Consider the following 18,385-nt stretch of genomic DNA (forward strand, 5'->3'; position numbering starts at 1 on the left):
TCAATTACTGTCCGCATCTCTCTCTCTCTCTCTCTCTGAATCCTAGAAGGTGGTTTCTCTTTCCACCCTCCCATCTTCGGGAGGAGCTTTCATGTACTTGTGATATTGTATTGCTCAGGTCCCATAGGCCGGTTTTGGTCTTCAGAGGACGATAATATATTCTTCTTCTTCTTCTTCTTCTCTCTCTCTCTCTCTATATATATATATATATATATATATATATATATATATATATGGAGGCCACAAAGACCACGAGATGGTACTGAGAGGGGTCAAATGGATGGAGCTGTGGGAAATACAGGCTGTAGATATCCCTGAGGATGTGGGAGATATCAGAAATCTGTTATTCAGAAAATGCTACAGAGATTATGGCTATTTCTCGGGACGAAAAATGGAGTTCTACAAACAGGAAATCAATCCAATGGATAAATATGAAACGCACGAGTATCTCGTGGATGACGTATCATTGTTCAAATGGCATTTAAGGTGCAATATAAGGACCAGCTCTCATGATCTAGAGGTGGAAAGGGGCAGATGGACAAGACCCAGAATTCCAAGGGATGAGTGAACTCACAAAATCTGCCCCATAGGGGAGGTAGAAAATGAAGAACACAGACTCCTCCATTGCCAAGCATACATGTCTATCAGGGAAAAATACAGCAATGCTACCAGTCTCAAAACTCTCGTGGAACAGCCAGCTAAGCAATTGGGCTCCTACCTAAAGGAAGTTTTAGGGCACTGCAGCAAAGTCCTCGACCAAGCAGACCAGTTAGCTAGACACATACAACACAGCATGTTTTTGTATCAAAATTTTCTCAATTTTTTTTGGATGTAAGAGCTACTGTCTATTTGATAGTGGTGTTCAGTCCCATAGATTACAAAGAGTCTCAAGCAGACTTTAATACAATCATATTGTAACATATCATCTCTCTCTCTCTCCAAAATTTTACCATAAGATTGGATATCTTATGACGGTATATGTAAGAATTACGCTTCTTGTTTAGCTATGTTAGTGGTAAAAGTTGGTGTGAAGTGGACTTTAATACAATCATATTGTAACCTATCATGAGATTGAGACTGCACTATGAGTTTTGTATTTTTAGAGGATGAGTTTTGGCATGTTCCTGGATTCATCTAGAGATATATTGTTAGAAAACACCCAACAGAGGGTACACGCAGCGGAAATAATGCCCAGGAGCTCACACAGTGTGCGGTGTGGGTGTGGAATCACAAACTTCTTTACTTATGTGCATTCAATAGGTGTGCAGACTCATCAATAGACAATGAACCAAACTAGATAGAGAAACCACCATATAATATATTTCCGTCCACAACTATGGACACAATACAAGAGAGACAGATCCAGAGTCCCACCAATGGTGTGGTCCTCTGTGAATGATCCTCTCCACCTTGCTGTCTGGAAACCAGCCTAGGTGGGCAGCCTCCTGGCTAAGTCTGCAGCCCTGCTAGCACCTCTCTATCCTCCTGAATGTAGGTCCAGAGGGTGGCTGCCTGCTGCTCCTTTCTGCTCTGGATCTGCTACTGCAAGTGATGTCAAAATAAGGCCTGAATGCCCTCTTTATATAGGCCCAAGAGCCTGGCCAGCCAACCGACCCAGCAGCCCTAGAAAGGGCCGACTGCTGGTCGGTTCAGCCCCCTGCCCCTGGCCGACCAAAACCGACCCACAGCTCCCTATTTATGGGACTGTGGGCTGCCCTTTTGGGGCTCTCAATACAAGGGCCCTTGGCCCACCTTTCAAGGGCAGATGCCCTATAAATATAGGGTCCAGTCCAGCCTCTGATCCCCCTCTTTGCCACGTGGCCCTGCGCCACTGTCTGCCTCCATGTGACGCCTGTTCCAGCCTGCTGTGCTGGCCTGCCAGGTTTCTTTCCAGGCCCCAAAGCACTGCTGTTCCTGCTGCTGTCAATGCGCCTTGTCCAGGGCTTGCTGCAGGTCGAGATCCTGCCTGCAACCCTTGCCATCCAGGTCGCTTCTTCCGTGACTGCATCCTGCCATGAAGGCTCCTTGAGCTGCCTCTGTCAGGCCCTTCACTAGCACCTGGGTGCCATGCTTTTGTGCTTAGGTTCACCCCCCCCATGCTCTCCTCATATGGGGGCTTACAGATGGGGCGGTGACCTCTCCAACATATATATCGTAACATATCATCTCTCTCTCTCTCTCTCTCTCTAAAATTCAAACTATAAGATTGGATATCTTATGAAGGTATATATAACAAATTGCGCTTCTTGTTTAGCTATGCTTGTGGTAAAAGTTGGTGTTTTGTCCAGTGATTTGTAGTTAAGATAAACTTCAAATGTTTTGCTGCAGCCATGGAATTTCGTGCAAGACCGAGGTGTATCGATATTGCGAGCAACTCATGCACTAGGAGACAAGCAAGGTATGCAGGCTTAGTGGTTTGGATTTATTTAGAGAAAAACAACTCCATTGACTATTGGTTTATTTGTTTGTGGATTTCTTTATGCAGTTATGTTTTTGGAGCTTCAATAGGATCTGTACGCATCTCACGTTTTTCATACACATCAATCTACATTAGCCATGCCCTTCCGTCTGTGGGTTTACATGCATGGAGATTTCCTGCAACAATGAAGTAGACATGATAGCAATAGAGCTATTCGAGAAACACCGACTAGCTCTTGGTTTGACGTAGAGGAAGGACATTCGCATTCTCAACGTAGGAAGCATAGGGAGCAGAAGCGGGCTGCGGACTAGCAACGAAATCAGGCGGGAGGATCGCAATCGATTCGCGAAGGGCAGAAACGAAAAAACGGGCAAAAACGCCTTTTTGAGATTTGGGCGAAACATGCATTTCGTTGGGAGCGTTTCGTATTGTTTCGAAACGTTTCGGCACGAAACGTTTCGTCCTGTTTCGACAGGACGAAATGCGTTTTCATGTGACTATGAATTAGAATCACGCCCCCGTGACATGCATTCAAAGGACATGGTGGTAGATCTCTCACTCATGCATGCAATTACAAAACATGTATGTGAGGGCTGCTTGTTGGGAAAATGCATTAGTCCCCAAACGATGGGACCCTTTGTGCATCCAACAAGTTGCCTCTAGTACACAGCAATGTATGTGGGCCAATGCGGACAGCATCACTTGGGAGCTTTGTTACTTTTCTAGATGACTTCACCAGGCTTATTTGGATTTATCCCATAAAATCTAAGTCGGATGTCTTCTCTTGCTTCAAGCATTTTCTTGCCTTAGCACCTAATGAGTGTGGGAAAAAACTCTCTGACCCTCCGCATTGACGAGGGGGTGAATAATTATCCTGAGAGTTTTCTGATTTTTTAGCAGCCCGAGGTATCATACATCAGTGCACAGTACCACAAACTCCGCAACAAAATGGACTTGCAAGGCGGAAAATTTGTACAAAAATGGAAATGGGCATGTGCATGCTTAAGGGGACGTCTTTGCCCAATAAATTCCGGTTGGATGCAGCTATTGTACCAACTATGTGCTCAACTTAAGGGGAAGTCTTTGCCCAATAAATTCCGGTTGGATGCCGCTATGTGTACCCACTCGAGCCTTTAAAACCATGACCCCTTATGAAGCATGGACAAGACACAAGCACAACCTCATCCTATTGCCCATGTTCAGCCTGATTTGCAGCCACTTGATGATCATGCCATTGATCAAGCAGTTGATGAGGATCACGTTGTCATTAGACAGCAGAAAAGAGTTCCAAGGTGGATCTTGGATACTCTACAAGACTGCAAGCAAGTTGAGCCTTGGCTGCTCGCACCAATGGTGCACGAAAACAAATGTAGAGCAATTTGCTTCATGTTGCTTTGATTGCTACTGCTTGTAATGAGGAACCTCTCTTGCATTTGATAGCAAAGAATGGATGGATGCCATGAAAGCTGAGCTTAATTCCATTCATGCAAATGGCACATGGGAGTTATGTGACTTGCCAGCAAGCAAGGGTACCAATAGGCACTAAGTGTGTCTACAAATTGAAGGAAAAAGCTGATGGCAACATTCATCGTTACAAAGCCCGCCTTGTTGCGACAAGCTATGCCCAACAACATGGCATTGACTTCGAGGAGACATTTACTCCCACTTCACACATTACAGTTTCCGATGTATCTTTGCTCTTGCATCTCACAGGCATTGGGAGGTCCACTAGGTGGGCTTTCCTTCATTGAGATTTATTGAAAGAGGTCCACTCAGCCTCCAAGATTTGAGGTTGCACGTTCACAAACTCAGGTATGCCGAACAAGGCCCTCTATGGTTTGAAGAAGGCACCACAGCATGGTATGCCAAGATACATTCATTTTTGCTATGCCTTGGATCTCAGAAGAGCCTACAGAGGCCACTCTTTATGCCCAAAAGAGTGACTCAGAATTTCTGATTTTAATTCTTTACGTGGATGGCATGCTTTTCACTGGGCCTGACATGCAGAAATGCAAATTTCAACACCGATTTGTAGAAATCATTTGCAATGTAAGATATGGGCAAGTTGCTCTACTATTTGGGCATCCAGTTTGCCAATAATGAGAGGAGAATAATGATAAGCCAATCTAAATATATTGGACAGCTCTTATAGCGCTTCCAATTCAAGGATTGTAACTCTATCGGAACCTGGCTTCCATTTCTCCTCCGAAGATGGCAATGCCCCATTTGATGTCACTCTTTATCAGCAGAGTGAGGACTACTTATGTCAAACCCGGCCTGATTTGCATTATGCAATTTCCTAGTTAAGCATGTACATGCACAAGCCCAGCACACAGCATTGGCAAACAGTGAAGTGGATCTTGCGTTACTTAAAGGCCACAAAGCATTTGGCGTCACCCACATATAGAATCAAAATCAAAAATTTTTATTCACTCTTTTAGACAAAAAGAGTAGCCTCTGTAGGGCTGTTTGGAAACCCTCTGTAGGGCTGTTTGAAAATTCAGAAATTTTAATTCACGCTTTCAGACAAAAAGAGTGGCCTCTGTAGGGCTGTTTGCAAACCCAAGGCATAGCAAAAAAGAATTTTGATGTGAATACGAGAGTATTTCATTTTGTCTCTCCCAAACGAGCATTTCGTAAGAAAAAAGAACTTAGAAATAGGCCAATGCACTGCTTGAAATAGAAAGAATAAAAAAAACATCAACAAGCTGCAACCTGGACAAAACTTCACATTAGGGCATCTAACCCTTTCCTTTATAGCACTCTATAAGGTTAGTGCTATGCACATATGATCACGTGATGGTGCTATGCACACATGATCACATGATGTTGAGTTTGAACTCTCAACACCTTCCCTCAAGATCAACGTCATGAAATAGGCCTTCCCTCAAGATGATGATTTTGGGGAATCGAAGAAGGACTGAGCATTACATTCCATCACACCCCTTGAGCTTGTGGCTCGTGGCCTGTGGGCTAGCATATGTGCCAGAGCCTAGCACTGCCGCTGCTCCGTTGACTAGCAGGCTGCTTGCAAGGCTCAAGCTAGCTGTTGCTAGCCACCACTAACACAAGGCCTGCAATCGACTCCCACGCTCTGACGCCATTAACGACCTGCAGGCTGCAATCGAGATTCGACTCCCACCGGTGACCGTCCACGCCTAGGGCCTGCAGCCTGCTGCCATCGACAATCCTGCCCACCATCCCCTTTGTTGCTGCTGTTTTTTGGTTCTGCTCAAGGAGCAGCACCTGGATCAAGGAGCAACAGCCCAATTTGCCCCAATTCTCTGTTTCTTTCCAAATTTCAAGGCCTTCTCCATCATGCCTCCTCGCAAGTCTCCCACTCAGCGTGATGTTTGGCAAGATTCAGTTCTCATTAGCAAATATGGTACTTCTGGCACAAAATGTGTGGTTTGCAAGTATTGTGGGGAAACAATTCGAGGAGCATCAAACCGGGTGAAGGCACATTACATTTGGGAGAGAGCACAAGGAACACATGGCTGCACTCATGTTCCAGAAGGTATTTTTTTGGCCCATGGTGGATTGCCATTAAAGTTTGAAGAGGTCCGGTCATTGCTCCTTCTACCTTTGCCTTCGGAGATAATTGATGGGAAGGTGCAAGAAGCCAAGGAAAGTGAAGCGCTGAAAAGAGGGGCCTCTACTTCAACAAGAACCTCAGTTCAAGTGTCTTCTCAAAGTAATACTGGGGCTTCTTCCCAAGTTCATATCATCCCGGAGTCTTCTAACATTGGTGAGTCTTTACCCAATGTCAATGCAGATGAAGCTCCCTCGCATGTTGTGGCTTCTCCACATTCATCAAGCTTTGTTAGTGTTGCTGTGGGTCATGAGAGGATCCCAACATCCTCCCATATTCATCTCAAGGCTGCAACAACAAGAAAGAGGGGAAGAGACCTGCCAAGGCGCCAAATCACCCTTGATGCTAGCTTTGCTCCAAAGTTGAAGCAAGAGGCTCAAATAGCTGAGCATCATTTCTTCTATCAATGCAACCTTGCTTTCAACGTAGCTCGATGTCCAGCATACCAAAAGTTCCATTGTGCACTTGTGGCAGCAGCCGCAGTAGGAGCTATAGGTCTACAACCAGCAAATTCTAAGTCCTTGAGAACTACCCACTTGACAAACCAAGTGAGGCAGATTCAAGAGGAGCTTGTGGGTTTGAGAGCTTGTTGGGAGCGATATGGTTGTAGCATCGTGTCAGATGGATGGAGTGACACTGTAAGTTATAAGTACAACCCTTCACTCTTGACTCTTGAGTCTTTGGTAAGATTTGTGGTGGCTGATTTTAGTATTAATAACAAATGTATGATTTACTTATGGATCTTGATTCTTGTGACTTGCCATATGTGGCCAGTGGCGGCGCCACATGATAAATATCTTGGTCTCATCTTGTGCTGGCACTACATTACTTCGTGTAGTTGATGCCTCCACCCCTGGCTTGAGTATCACTGGGGAATGGATTTATGGACACATTAAAAATGCCATTGAGGAGGTTGGGCCACAAAATGTGGTCCAAATTATTACTGACAATGGCTCCAATTGTGCCAAGATGGGAGAATTGGTTGAGAGAGATTATAAAAGCATTGTTTGGACTCCATGTGCTTCTCACTCAATGGACTTGATGATGGAGGACATTGCCAAGTTGGATTGGGTGCAATCTACTCTTAATAAAGCAAGCCAAATCATCAAGTTCATAACAAGAAAGAGCATTGCATTAGCTCTTTTCAGAGCAGTATGCAAGTATGATCTTGTGAAGCCATCTAAGACAAGATTTGGCTATCTCTTTCTTGTTCTTCAAAGGTCAGTCAACATCCTTTTTTAGCTAGCCAATTGAGAGTTAATTTCAATTTTCAATTCTTAATACTTATGTAATCAAATTTTGATTCTTAACTTGTCCTAAACTTGTAGGATGACACAAACGAAAGATGCGCTTAGGCGTCTCGTTTGTAGTGAAGAGTGGGAAGCTTGGAGAGGAAGCCGCAAAGCGGAGGCATGTACAATCACTTCATACATCTTGGACAGTATGTTTTGGGAAGAAGCTGCAGCCATAAAGGCTGCCATTGCACCTTTGTACTTCATTTTAAGATTATTTGACCATGAGGGAAGTACAATGAGTCATCTTTATCACTACATGCAAAAGCTTAAAGAGAGTGTGCTCAATTGTAGATCTCTCTCAAGTCATAGGTATGCAAACTCTTTAGTGATTCTATCATGACTCATGAGCTGCTACATAGAATTTAGAGAATGTTTATTTATACATAGTATTGAAATTTAATATATTGCAATTTACAGGGTGGATGATCTTCGTGCCATATGGACAAAAAGATGGAATTGGTTTCATAAACCAATCCATATTGTTTCCTACATGGTGCATCCATTGTACAAGCAGGAAAGTCATTGGTCCGATATTGTTCTTATGAATGGATGGACATCCTATGTGGATACAGTTATCCCCTCTGAAGAGCAAGGAATGTGAGTACTAACTTCTAAGTATCTTGATTCTTGATTCTAGACTCTAGTATATTGTACGATCAATTAGCTTTTACTTGCAACCTCTTTTGACTTTGGCATGCATGCCTTCAAAGTCTACTTCATGAATCATTATCCTAATTCCTATCTAACACTAAAGCAATGTCCATGACTCATCTTATAGGATTGAAAGAGAGTCTGTCCTCTATGTTCATGACCGTAGCCAATTCAGGCGAGATGTGGCTATGAGTCTAGAGCAAAGGAAATTTGCTGTATCATGGTGGGAGATAAATGGGTGACTTACTCCCACTTTGCAAAGATTAGCTCTTCGAGTTTTATCACAGGATTGTACTAGTGGATCAGCTGAGCGCATATGGAGCATATGTGCGGACATCCATACTAAGAAAAGAAATAGGTAATCCAACTTATAAGTTATGAATGGTTGGATGCATTTCTTGAGTCTTGAGTCTTCTCCAATTTTATGAATCATGACTAATTAGAATCTAGATTCTAGATGCATTTTCAATCTTGTTTTAGTTCAAAATATTTACGTTTTATGTGATGTATCATGTTACAGATTGAGCACATCACAGCTTGATAGGTTGGTCTATGTAAATGCCAACCTTCGTCTCTTGGAGCGGTTCAAAGACAAAGAAAGTACCAGTGGAGCTGAAGGGGCTGAAGTGTTACATTGGAAGGTGAAAGAGGTTGATCCTGAAGTTCTAAGAAAGCTTGAGCAAGGCTTGGCTCGAGGGGAGAATATTGATATATCATTCATCCAAAGGCGCAGCAATGAGGGTATAGCATATGATTTCCTTCGAGAAGATGAGGCACGCTTTCGACGCGTCACACGTTCGCAATCAAGGGTTATTGCACAAGCATCTACTAGTGCACCACCCTTGATTGCAAGCATTGGCACTTCATCTTCACCACGCTGTTATAGACGCCGACGAGATCGTGGTCGTACCCTTGCTACTAGTGGTCATAGTAGTGATTCCTTTGAGGAGATGGTAGCAAGGGTAGAGGAGGAAGAGAGTTCCGATGGCACAGAATCCACAGATGAAGATGCAGATAGTGATAGTGAACTTGGTAGAGAGAGTAGTGAGCACTGAGTAGTTTCAAATTATGATTTGTTATCACTCATGCTACTCATTTTTGGAACTTTGAAGTTTGAGCTTACAACTCGTCACTTTGGGAACTTATTATTTCATATGTCTATTTTGGGAACTTATATTTACTTGACATTTTGGAAAGTAATGACTCATATATCTAGATTCAAATTTCAATGAATCAATGATGTTCATATCTCTAGAGTCTAGATGCTAGAATCCAATGTCCAATGTCAATATGCTTTTAAGTTTTGACTCCATAAATATTAATTGGTCTAAATTTGAAACTTGAGAAAGGAGACTTGAATTCTGAATGTGTTTGTGTTTTGGATTACCTAGAGGCTAGACACTGGGTGTCTTGACTAAGGACTTGTCACTTGACACTTGTATTTCTCTTTGTTCACTCTAAGCTTGAATATAACACATCTTATCTGCCCCTATCCTTGTATTTATCAAGTATCATTTCGAAACCTATCCGTTTCGTCCGAAGATTCGAAACGAAACGAAACAAAACCTGTCGAAACCTCGAAACAACGAAACGGACGAAACGTTTCTTGTGACTATGTTCTAATTGTTAGAAATTTATGTGTGACAGCGGTAAAAACGCTAACCTAGTGCATTAATAAGGGCAAGGGGCAAGTGGGTAAGAGAGGGGTAAAAATCCCTTTTGCTAAAATTAGATTTAGGAGCCACATTTGGCTAGCAAGGCAAAATTTGCTCTAAGGCTTGTTTTTGGACCACAGAAGAACAGGGAGAGGCAAGTCATAGGCTGGGAGAGTGCTCCAGGGGTATTCTATCACAGCGCCTTGCTGATTTTTGACTACCAGGGCAATGTGTGGGCTGTTGGTGGGCTACCATGGCTGCTAGAAGCTCATTTTGTGCCAAGACCCTCCAGATCAGCTCGTTTTTTGTTGCATACTTGCTGTCCACGCCTTCCAAAGCCCCCAGGATCGCACTTCTTCCAGGAGCCTTTCAGGCCATGCACCATCAGTTTTGCAACTTTTCAGGGCTGTTTTGAGCTCCCAAGCAGGCCGATTTGCTTCTAGATTGGGCAAGATCCTGAGTTGCACTTGCCAAGGGCCTTTCGGGGCTGCAAGACTTGCTGTTTACCAGTTTTGCTGCTTCGAGATCCTTCCCAGGGTCAACACACAGAGATTTTGCAGAATTCGCACGTGTTTGGAGCTGTCCAGGGCCACCAAAACAGGTCAAAATCCTGTTGCAGCTTTCCAGGGTGCCATATTGCTACCAGATTCACGTCGCCTTCTAGGATTGGGCTGCGAGGGGACAGAGGGGTGCTAGAAGGAAGTTGATTTTCTGCTTTTCACCTCTCTAGGCTGTTGCTGATGATTTTGCCTGCTAGGCTTGTGTTCTTATTGGTTTATGCCTAGCTGGCCTGGTTCAACAGGGTTTGGTTGAGCCAGGGGTCGCCGGATACTCGGTATTTTGGTTGTTGGATGCCCTACTCTTGCTAGAGATTGCCCATAGGTTTTTGCCAGGATGGCCATGGAATTTGCACTGGGTTTTGATGCCTTTGCAAGCCGCGGCAAGGCTGCTTGAGTATTCAGTTGATTGATCTCTTAGGTGGTGTACAAAGTCGAGGCTTTGTTGTATTTTGATCTCACTAATTAAATAAATACCTCAAGGGGCACCAACAATTCTTGGGGCCAATCTAGTGTGTGGTGCAGACCAAGGGCATTCTAGCTCTTGTTTTGTGTGTTGGAAGTTTATTTGTTTGCTGTCTTGAATTTTCTAAGTGGGTGTAATTAAGTGATTTGCTCATTATTTCGGATTTACCGCCCTTTGGAGAACCCGAAGGCTGGTGACAATGCATCTTCACCAAACTGATAAGTTTAGATGCTCCAATCGTTCATGCCACAGATTCAGCAATGGCATGTTTTTCAAATATATCAAGGTGATACAGCCCGCTGTCAAGTGTCCTAGTGAGTACAATACGGTTATCGTGGCGGTTCTCATACACCGCACAATGATGACCGTGAAAAAGAACTTTGAAGCCATGTATGGATTGACTGAAATAGTTATACATATATATGTGAAATCAACCTCTTCTTGATACTTGGAAGGTGTTCCCAGGAGGTATGCGGATAGGCTCAGACCAGCTATGGGCTGTCCAGGGGCAGTCTATGTGCCACGTGGCAGCTCTCTTGGAGGCGCCTATGTGAGGCGATTGTGGTAGGCCTGTGTGGCCACCTTTGGGGCAGCATATCTGCAGTATTCCAGCCCCTTAGGAGCCTATTTGTAGGCAAAGGTGGGCTGACCTGCTGGTTGGCCACCTAGTGGGCTATGTAGGGCAGGGGGTCGCCCCTATTTGGCTGCGTGGCAGCCCTTTAGCAAGCGGCAGAGGCGGCCTAGTCAACCTGTTTATGGTGGGGGGGGGGGGCTTTATAGGGCTGTGTGCCAGCCCCCATGTGCAGTAGGGGGTTAGCCTGCCTAGGGCAGGGGTTGGCCCACATGACCAGCCGACTGGGGGGGTTGGCTATATATAGGCTCCTCTCTTTTTTCCATCACTCGCCTTCTCTATCTTCTTTCCCGACCACTCTCTCTTCTAGTTTAACTCTCTCTTCAATCCGACATGTCTACCTTGGCTGAGGCAAGGCCAAAATTCCAGTATTCCCAATCGACCGTCAATTGAATGGCCCCAATTGCGGTGTCTGGCAGGTCATGATGGAGTCCGTGCTACAGTTATATGATTTCGTAGACTTCATATTGGAGGGAGTTGATAGGCCTGATCCCCTTGCATCCAATCTAGGGATCTTGCAGCAAAAGGAGGCCGAGACCTTGTTGCAGTTGTGGGATTGTGTCAAATTTCAATGCGAGGGTAAGGTCATTCATATTCTTGAACTGCTCCTTAGGGGATTAATCATGTGAAGCATATGATGGTAGCCAAAAGTATCTGGGAGCTTTGACGTCCTTTTACAATCGAACCTCTCCCATGAAGAGGGTCTCTTTGGAAGTCCAGGTGAGATTGTTGAATCCCACGAGGTCTTCATCGATGCGGGAGCACATCAACAAGTTACATGAACTTCAGTAAGAGATTCTCTAGGCAGGGAAGCAGATATCATTTGAGGACATGGCCATAATATTGCTGTCCCACCTGTCTTCTCAGTAGCTGCATTCTTTTCGTCCTTGATAACCAATGGAAAGATGAATACGTTGATCTGGGAGGAATTGGTTCGGATGGTGCTTGACCAGGAGGATAGATTTGTAGATTGTACCTATGACATTCTTACAGAGGCTTTGTTAGATGAGCAGACGGGTTTGAAGAAGTTGATAGCTGAGGAAAGGGAAGCATTAAAGGCCTCAGGTACCTGTAACCGCTGTGGCGAGAAAGGTCATTATTGGCGGCAGTGTCCTCAAAGGATCAATAAGGGGACGAGTGAGCAGAAGGAAGGTGCTGCGACCGTCATGTCGATTGATCCAACCTTCTAGTAGCATGAGACACAGTGCATCGTCAGCAGGCTTTTTGGTTCTAGATAGATGATTTCTTGCTTATATGTGGTAGTCGGACCTGTTGGACAAGCACAGTGGCGAAGGAGTCTTTGATCGAGGCAGGCTTTCATCGAGCTATGAGGAGTTGTTCCCGTTGATTCAGGTGGTAGTATGTTTACCAGTGTATATCTGTTTGAGCGACATGACCTGGCAGATCTGCAGGGGTTTCCTTGTGTTTTGTTGCAACTATTGTCTGTTGAGATGTTGAAGATCCGGATGGGTCAGATGATTGCCAGTGCGGTAATCTAGACACTGCAGATTGAGCCTAGCGAGCAATTGGATGTCCATTGTTTCTGGATCACCAAGGTTCATCGATCTGGGGGGGCACTGTACCAGTTTGGACTTGAGAGGGGGCTTCAGAGCGGACCGTATAGCTCTGAGATACAGTTGCTCATGCAAGGAAATAGATCTTGCACCAATGGCTATATCAGTTGGATTATTGTACCAATATCAGACCAGAGGAATATGCCTAGCACTTGTGGCTTGGGAGCATCAGGTTCAGGTTTCCAATGATCATGCTAAGATAGTTTGTGCCTGTGGGTGTCTTTAACGAAGGAGTATCACATGGTGAATTCCTCCAAATGTTTCAGCGGCACACCCAGCTCCTTGGAGATCATGTTCCATCCAGGAGCTAAGAGGGGGTGTTGGAGGACATCTCCTAATGTCGCATGGTTTAGGTAGACAGAGAGGGCCTTGCTTGTGGGTATGCCTGCCCCACCTATGAGGGTAATATAGAGTAGGGCAGAGAGGGTAGATGTGTTTGCTCGCCACCTTGGCAGCCCATGATGACATGCTGGCTATGGATGTTCTCGGGAGGTATGCAGACAGGTTCAGACCAGCTATGGGCTGGCCAGGGGCAGTCTATGTGCTGCGTGGCAGCTCTCTTGGAGGTGCCTATGTCAGGCCATTGTGGTCGGCCTGTGTGGCCACCTTTGGGGCAGCATACCTGCAGTATTCCAGCCGCCCAAGAGCCTATTTGTAGGCAGAGGTGGGCTGACCTGCTGGTCCGCCACCTACTCTGCCTGGTTGCACTATGTAGGGAAAGGGGTCAGCCCCTTTTTGGCTGCGTGGCAGCCCTTTATAGGGCAGGAGGCTGAGGCGGCCTAGTCGGTCTGTTTATGGCAGGGGGGGAGCCCCTTTAGAGGGCTGTGTGCCAGCCCCCATGTGCAGTAGGGGTCGGCCCATCTAGGGCAGGGGTCTCGGCCCACATGACCAGCCGACTGGGGGGGTGGCTACGTATATAGAGGCCCCTCTTCCCTCACTTGTATCATCTCAGTGTGGAGCATCAGTTGTGCCTATATAGCAAAGGTTTTCCTCAAGGATTGGAATGGAGATTTGCAAAAGGTAATGTGCTTAGAAGCACTGTTGTCAAAATACCATGCTGACTTGAAATCTGAAAGAGATAAAGCTGAAGCATGCATCTGTGGATTGGAGTGGTAGGTCACTTTTATATATGGTGAGAGAAATGAACATCAATGAGCCAACAACTTATCAAGAGGCATCACAGGACCCATAATGACAAGCACTAACGGATGGGAATACAATGCTATTATGGATAATGAGACAGGATGGATTACCTACAAATAGGCATGGCATTGGTTGCAAGTGGGTTTACATAGTTAAACGCAAAGCAAATGGTTAAGTTGACGAGTATGAAGCAAGACTAATGACAAAAGGCTATGCATAGGAGTCGTGGGATTTTCAGGGAGGCACCACCATTTTCAGCACCAAGTTGGCTAGATTCTATGCAAAGGAGTACATGATTGACTATGATGACATTTGCTGTAGTGGTAAAACGACTATTCATTGAGCATGGCACGAGATACCTCTCCAATATGCCTGTTTTTCCTTTCTGCAAGTCCATTTTGCATGTACTTTTGGCACCCTCTGCACGGTGTGATTTGATAATTGTCATTCTCCAAGCCGTGATGACCAATCATCCTTCTTGCACCCTTGGTTGGATGGATTCATCAACATTACTCCACACTTCCACATGACTTTCATTTCCACACATACAATATCCAACATCTTAATTGAGGCTTTGGAGTCGAGCTTTGTGTATGCTCAAGTGCAATACAAAATCAATGAGGTGGAGAAGAGGTTGCTTCAAACCTTATGAGTTGTAATGCACATGACCTCTAGGGCATGTCTAACCTTGAGAAGTTCATAGTAATTTTTGGTTTTGCCACACAAGCAGGAGTATATTCTCACTAGTATATTGTTGTGTAAAATTGAGATCTCTAGCCCTAGCTACGAAACAAAGAATTTTGACAAAAAATGCATTCTATAGGACCCAATTAATTTGGATGTTCATAATGGGCTTCAAAAGAGGATTTGCCAAAGATGCAATTAAAATCAACTCAACCTTGAACCAAAGGTTAAGTTCTTGTTGTTTATTTACAATTTAGCCCTTGCTTTGTATTAACCTAACCTAGCTTGAAAGTTAAGCGACTATCCAAGTATCTCCTCTTTCGCTCTCATTATGAGCTTCACTCTCCAATGTGTGCACTCCTAGATTGCAATTTTCCTTTCATGTCCTTGCTTCTGTCTACTTTGCACCCGGATTGCCGCATGTTGCACCTTTGTTGAATATGTTTATTAGAAACACCCAATGTTTAACACTGTAATTGAGATTTGCACCTTAGACATCCTACATGTTCTTTAGCTTTCTCCAACGTTGTGTGTTCTCTTTCCTCTCACAAACTCCACAAGTGAGGTCTTGTATAAGCTCGTGCACCTATGAATTCAAAACTAATCGAGAAGTTACATCCCCTAAACTTGCTCCGAAGTGATGCACACAACTCAAAATGACATGAGAGCATTTTACAAAGCTCAGGGCGCCTAGCAAGCAGCCCGCATCATGAAATGCACTCTAAGGCGATTTCTACATATAATAGATGAACACTCTGACTCCATAATTCAAATCTAGCTTGCTTATTGTCAAGTATATCTACTCTTTTGGACATATGTCCAAAGAGTTGGCATACTATGAAAGCTTCAAATTGCATTAGTGTACATGGCTTGGCATCATGCATCTAAAACTGCTCCAAAACCTTTTGTCATAAAAAGAATGTTTTGGTTTTAGCTTTTGTTTGGAACAAATTAATGCACTATTCACTTAACATACCCAAGGAAAAAGATTGCGCCCCTTCCACTTTCTCTCTTTCTTATCCAATAGGAATAACATCAATTTTTTCTTGAGTAATGTGGTTTGTCAAACTTTTTGTATTTAAATACTCTAAGGTTCTATATCACAAACTTTTTATACATCAGGTAAATACAATGACATAGTTATAAGGGTAACTGATTTCAACAATGAGGACAAAGGCACAGCCGTGCTTTCGGGAGATGTCTTTGATGTTCCTATTCGCCAAGACATTGTTCATCGTGTTGTACGTTGGCAACTAGCAAAGCGCCGCCAGGTAATACTCATCCTGTGACAATTGTCATATGGTTGTAGTTTTTGGTTGTGGGCATTTCAAGGTCTTCTTTGCTTGGGATCTATGATTTGTACATAAGTCAAGCTTTAAAATAAAGGAGAGGTTCATTTATTAATGTGTTGTTCTTACTAAGTCTTTAGAGCTACTTTCTAGGCGTTTCTTATTCACCGGTTGCATAATGGTTTATTTGTTAACCTACAAAGGACTTTGTGAGTGCTTGACATATGTATCCCATTCAATTTTTACGTTTATCCTGTTGGACATTGTAGTTTGTTCTCAGTGTCTTGAGTATTGTGGAAGGTCTTGCATATTAATAAAGGCTTGAAATTAGCATTTTTAAAAGATGCTGATAGTAAGGCTACACTTTTTATTCTCATGTTTGCTTATATTTTTGATACGTAAGTTTTGAAGAAAACATGAAGATAAGGTAATAGTTGTTATGCTTCACATTATAAAAATGCCTCACATTGACTCAAACATTTTTGATTTGGCAAAATATGGGGTCATTTCTTCCCAATGCCACACATTTTCTTGCCTTTCCACAACTAAGTAGTCTTTTTATCATTCAATGTAGTAATTTGATCACTTTGCTAATACACTAGAGGTATAATCCAAGAAAAATAATGAAAAATGTCATAGTGGCTAGTCCTTGCTATGGTTTTCAACCTCACGAGTGACTATCATGAAATTGAAACTGCACTATGTCGTGTTTTTAGAGGATGAGTTTGGGAATGTTCTTGGATACATCTAGGTATATGCTTCTGCTGCATTAGCGGACATGCAAATTCCACCTTGTGAAGTTTTCGTCCATGTTGCGGCCTGCTGGTATTGCGTAAATTCTGTCTATCTTAAATGGTGCGTTGACCTATTAGCTAGATTTAGATGCTCCTTTGGGAGAGAGAAAGAAAGAAAGAAAGTCTATTAACGTCCACTGGAGACCACAAGGTCTATGGGACAGCAAGAAATCCTCTAGTACATCTGCTTTAGGGAGGGCACATGGCAGCTCCCATGGAGTGCAAACAAGCAACCCATATTAATTAGAGTACCTACATGATAATCTGGAAGAGTAAACAGCCATACATCAGTTGAAGACTGAGAGTCTTTTGGTTTTGATTTAAACTCTCTGATTAGTGCTACGCCATCATGGTAAACTGCTCATTTTCCATCCTTTCTGGCAGCCCTTACTTTAGCTAATTCAGTTGCCTTAATCTTGAGTTGAGCTTGTGTAAGCTCCTCTGCTATCCATACTTTGGTGCCCTTTAACTTGTAAGATTGTTAAAGAAGCTTGAGCTGCATATCTTTTGACTTCAGAGTAAGGATTGCATGACCTCTAGTGCAAAATAGAAGCTGGCCTGGAGTCGTCATCATCTTGCTCATCATCATTCATCCATTCAATATTGGGCAAGCTTGCTTTGATCTTTGTCAATACTTCACCAAATGTGTCCTTCTCTTTGTACCAATCTTCTGGGAGACTAAAATGAAATCATTTAGACTTCACAAGCAGTTGTAGCTTGAATGAAGAGATTTTGGACTACTTTTTGATTAGCCTTTTCCTTTAGTGCTAGCCTTCGTCATGGCTGAGTCTGCCCTTCACCTTGTTGAGTCTGCCCTTCACCTTTGGAGTGCCAAAAGAAACTCAGTATGAAGAATTTGTATAAATGGATGTTCAAGTATGTGTGGGTGTGTGGATTCGTATGTGTGAGAGCATATTTTTATACTATGGTCTACACCCACTGTTAGGCTCTAATGACGTTAGTGGGGATGTCATAGTGGCTAGTGCTTGCTATGCGTGATGGAGTTTATGGTTTTCAAGCTTATGAGTGACTATCATGAGTTTGAATTGCACTATGTCGTGTTTTTAGAGAATAAGTTTGGGAATGTTCCTGGATTCATATAGGCATACGCACAATCTTAGATATGAAGTCTTTTATCTATGGTGTATTGGCCGTAGGCATGTTTAGAATGATTGAACATAAGCTGAAAACAAAAAGCGGGGAGCTGAACAGCCTGTTTTCCTTTTAGTTTCAAAAGAGAGTTTAATTGTTTATGCATGTGCTTTCGAAGTTAGGAATCTAATTTTGCATCTTTGTAGAAAGCGGTACATAAGTGTACGTGGCTCCTTCAATATTTTTTGTTTTAAATAATTCATTGATTCTGTAAATTCTTTCTTTCATTTAGAGAGAAAGAAAGAAAGAAAGATATATTAACATCCATGGGAGGCCTCGCGGGCCTACGGGACAAAGTACGGAATCAAGTAACTCATACAAACCACTGTGGGCTGGGGCAAAGGGCTCACTAAGGCCCTTGCTAAGTACTAAAATGCTATACTAGTACAAAATAGCAAAGTAGCAAAGTAGCAAAATGCAAAATGAGAGTGACATGAAGATGTCAAGTGCTCAGAGCTAGAATCCCAAGTGCGTGGACCGGCT

The 18,385-nt window shown here is 43.5% G+C and overlaps 1 protein-coding gene across 3 annotated transcripts in view; it reads left to right on the forward strand.

The window, feature by feature from the left end:
- LOC147893624 (Ribosomal protein L4/L1 family) overlaps positions 1 to 18,385 on the forward strand; it is an 84,587-nt gene that overhangs the window by 4,908 nt on the left and 61,294 nt on the right. For all 3 annotated transcript variants that reach the window (XM_087385822.1, XM_087385820.1, XM_087385821.1), the window contains exons 3-4: positions 2,329 to 2,398; positions 15,790 to 15,938. In XM_087385822.1, the coding sequence (XP_087241948.1) occupies positions 2,329 to 2,398; positions 15,790 to 15,938 (219 nt within the window). The remainder of the gene's footprint in view (positions 1 to 2,328; positions 2,399 to 15,789; positions 15,939 to 18,385) is intronic.

This window comes from Dipteris shenzhenensis, chromosome 15 (genome assembly GCF_047967505.1).
Source record: "Dipteris shenzhenensis isolate YYH24624 ecotype China chromosome 15, Dip_SZ_1.0, whole genome shotgun sequence".
NCBI classification, from domain to species: domain Eukaryota; kingdom Viridiplantae; phylum Streptophyta; class Polypodiopsida; order Gleicheniales; family Dipteridaceae; genus Dipteris; species Dipteris shenzhenensis.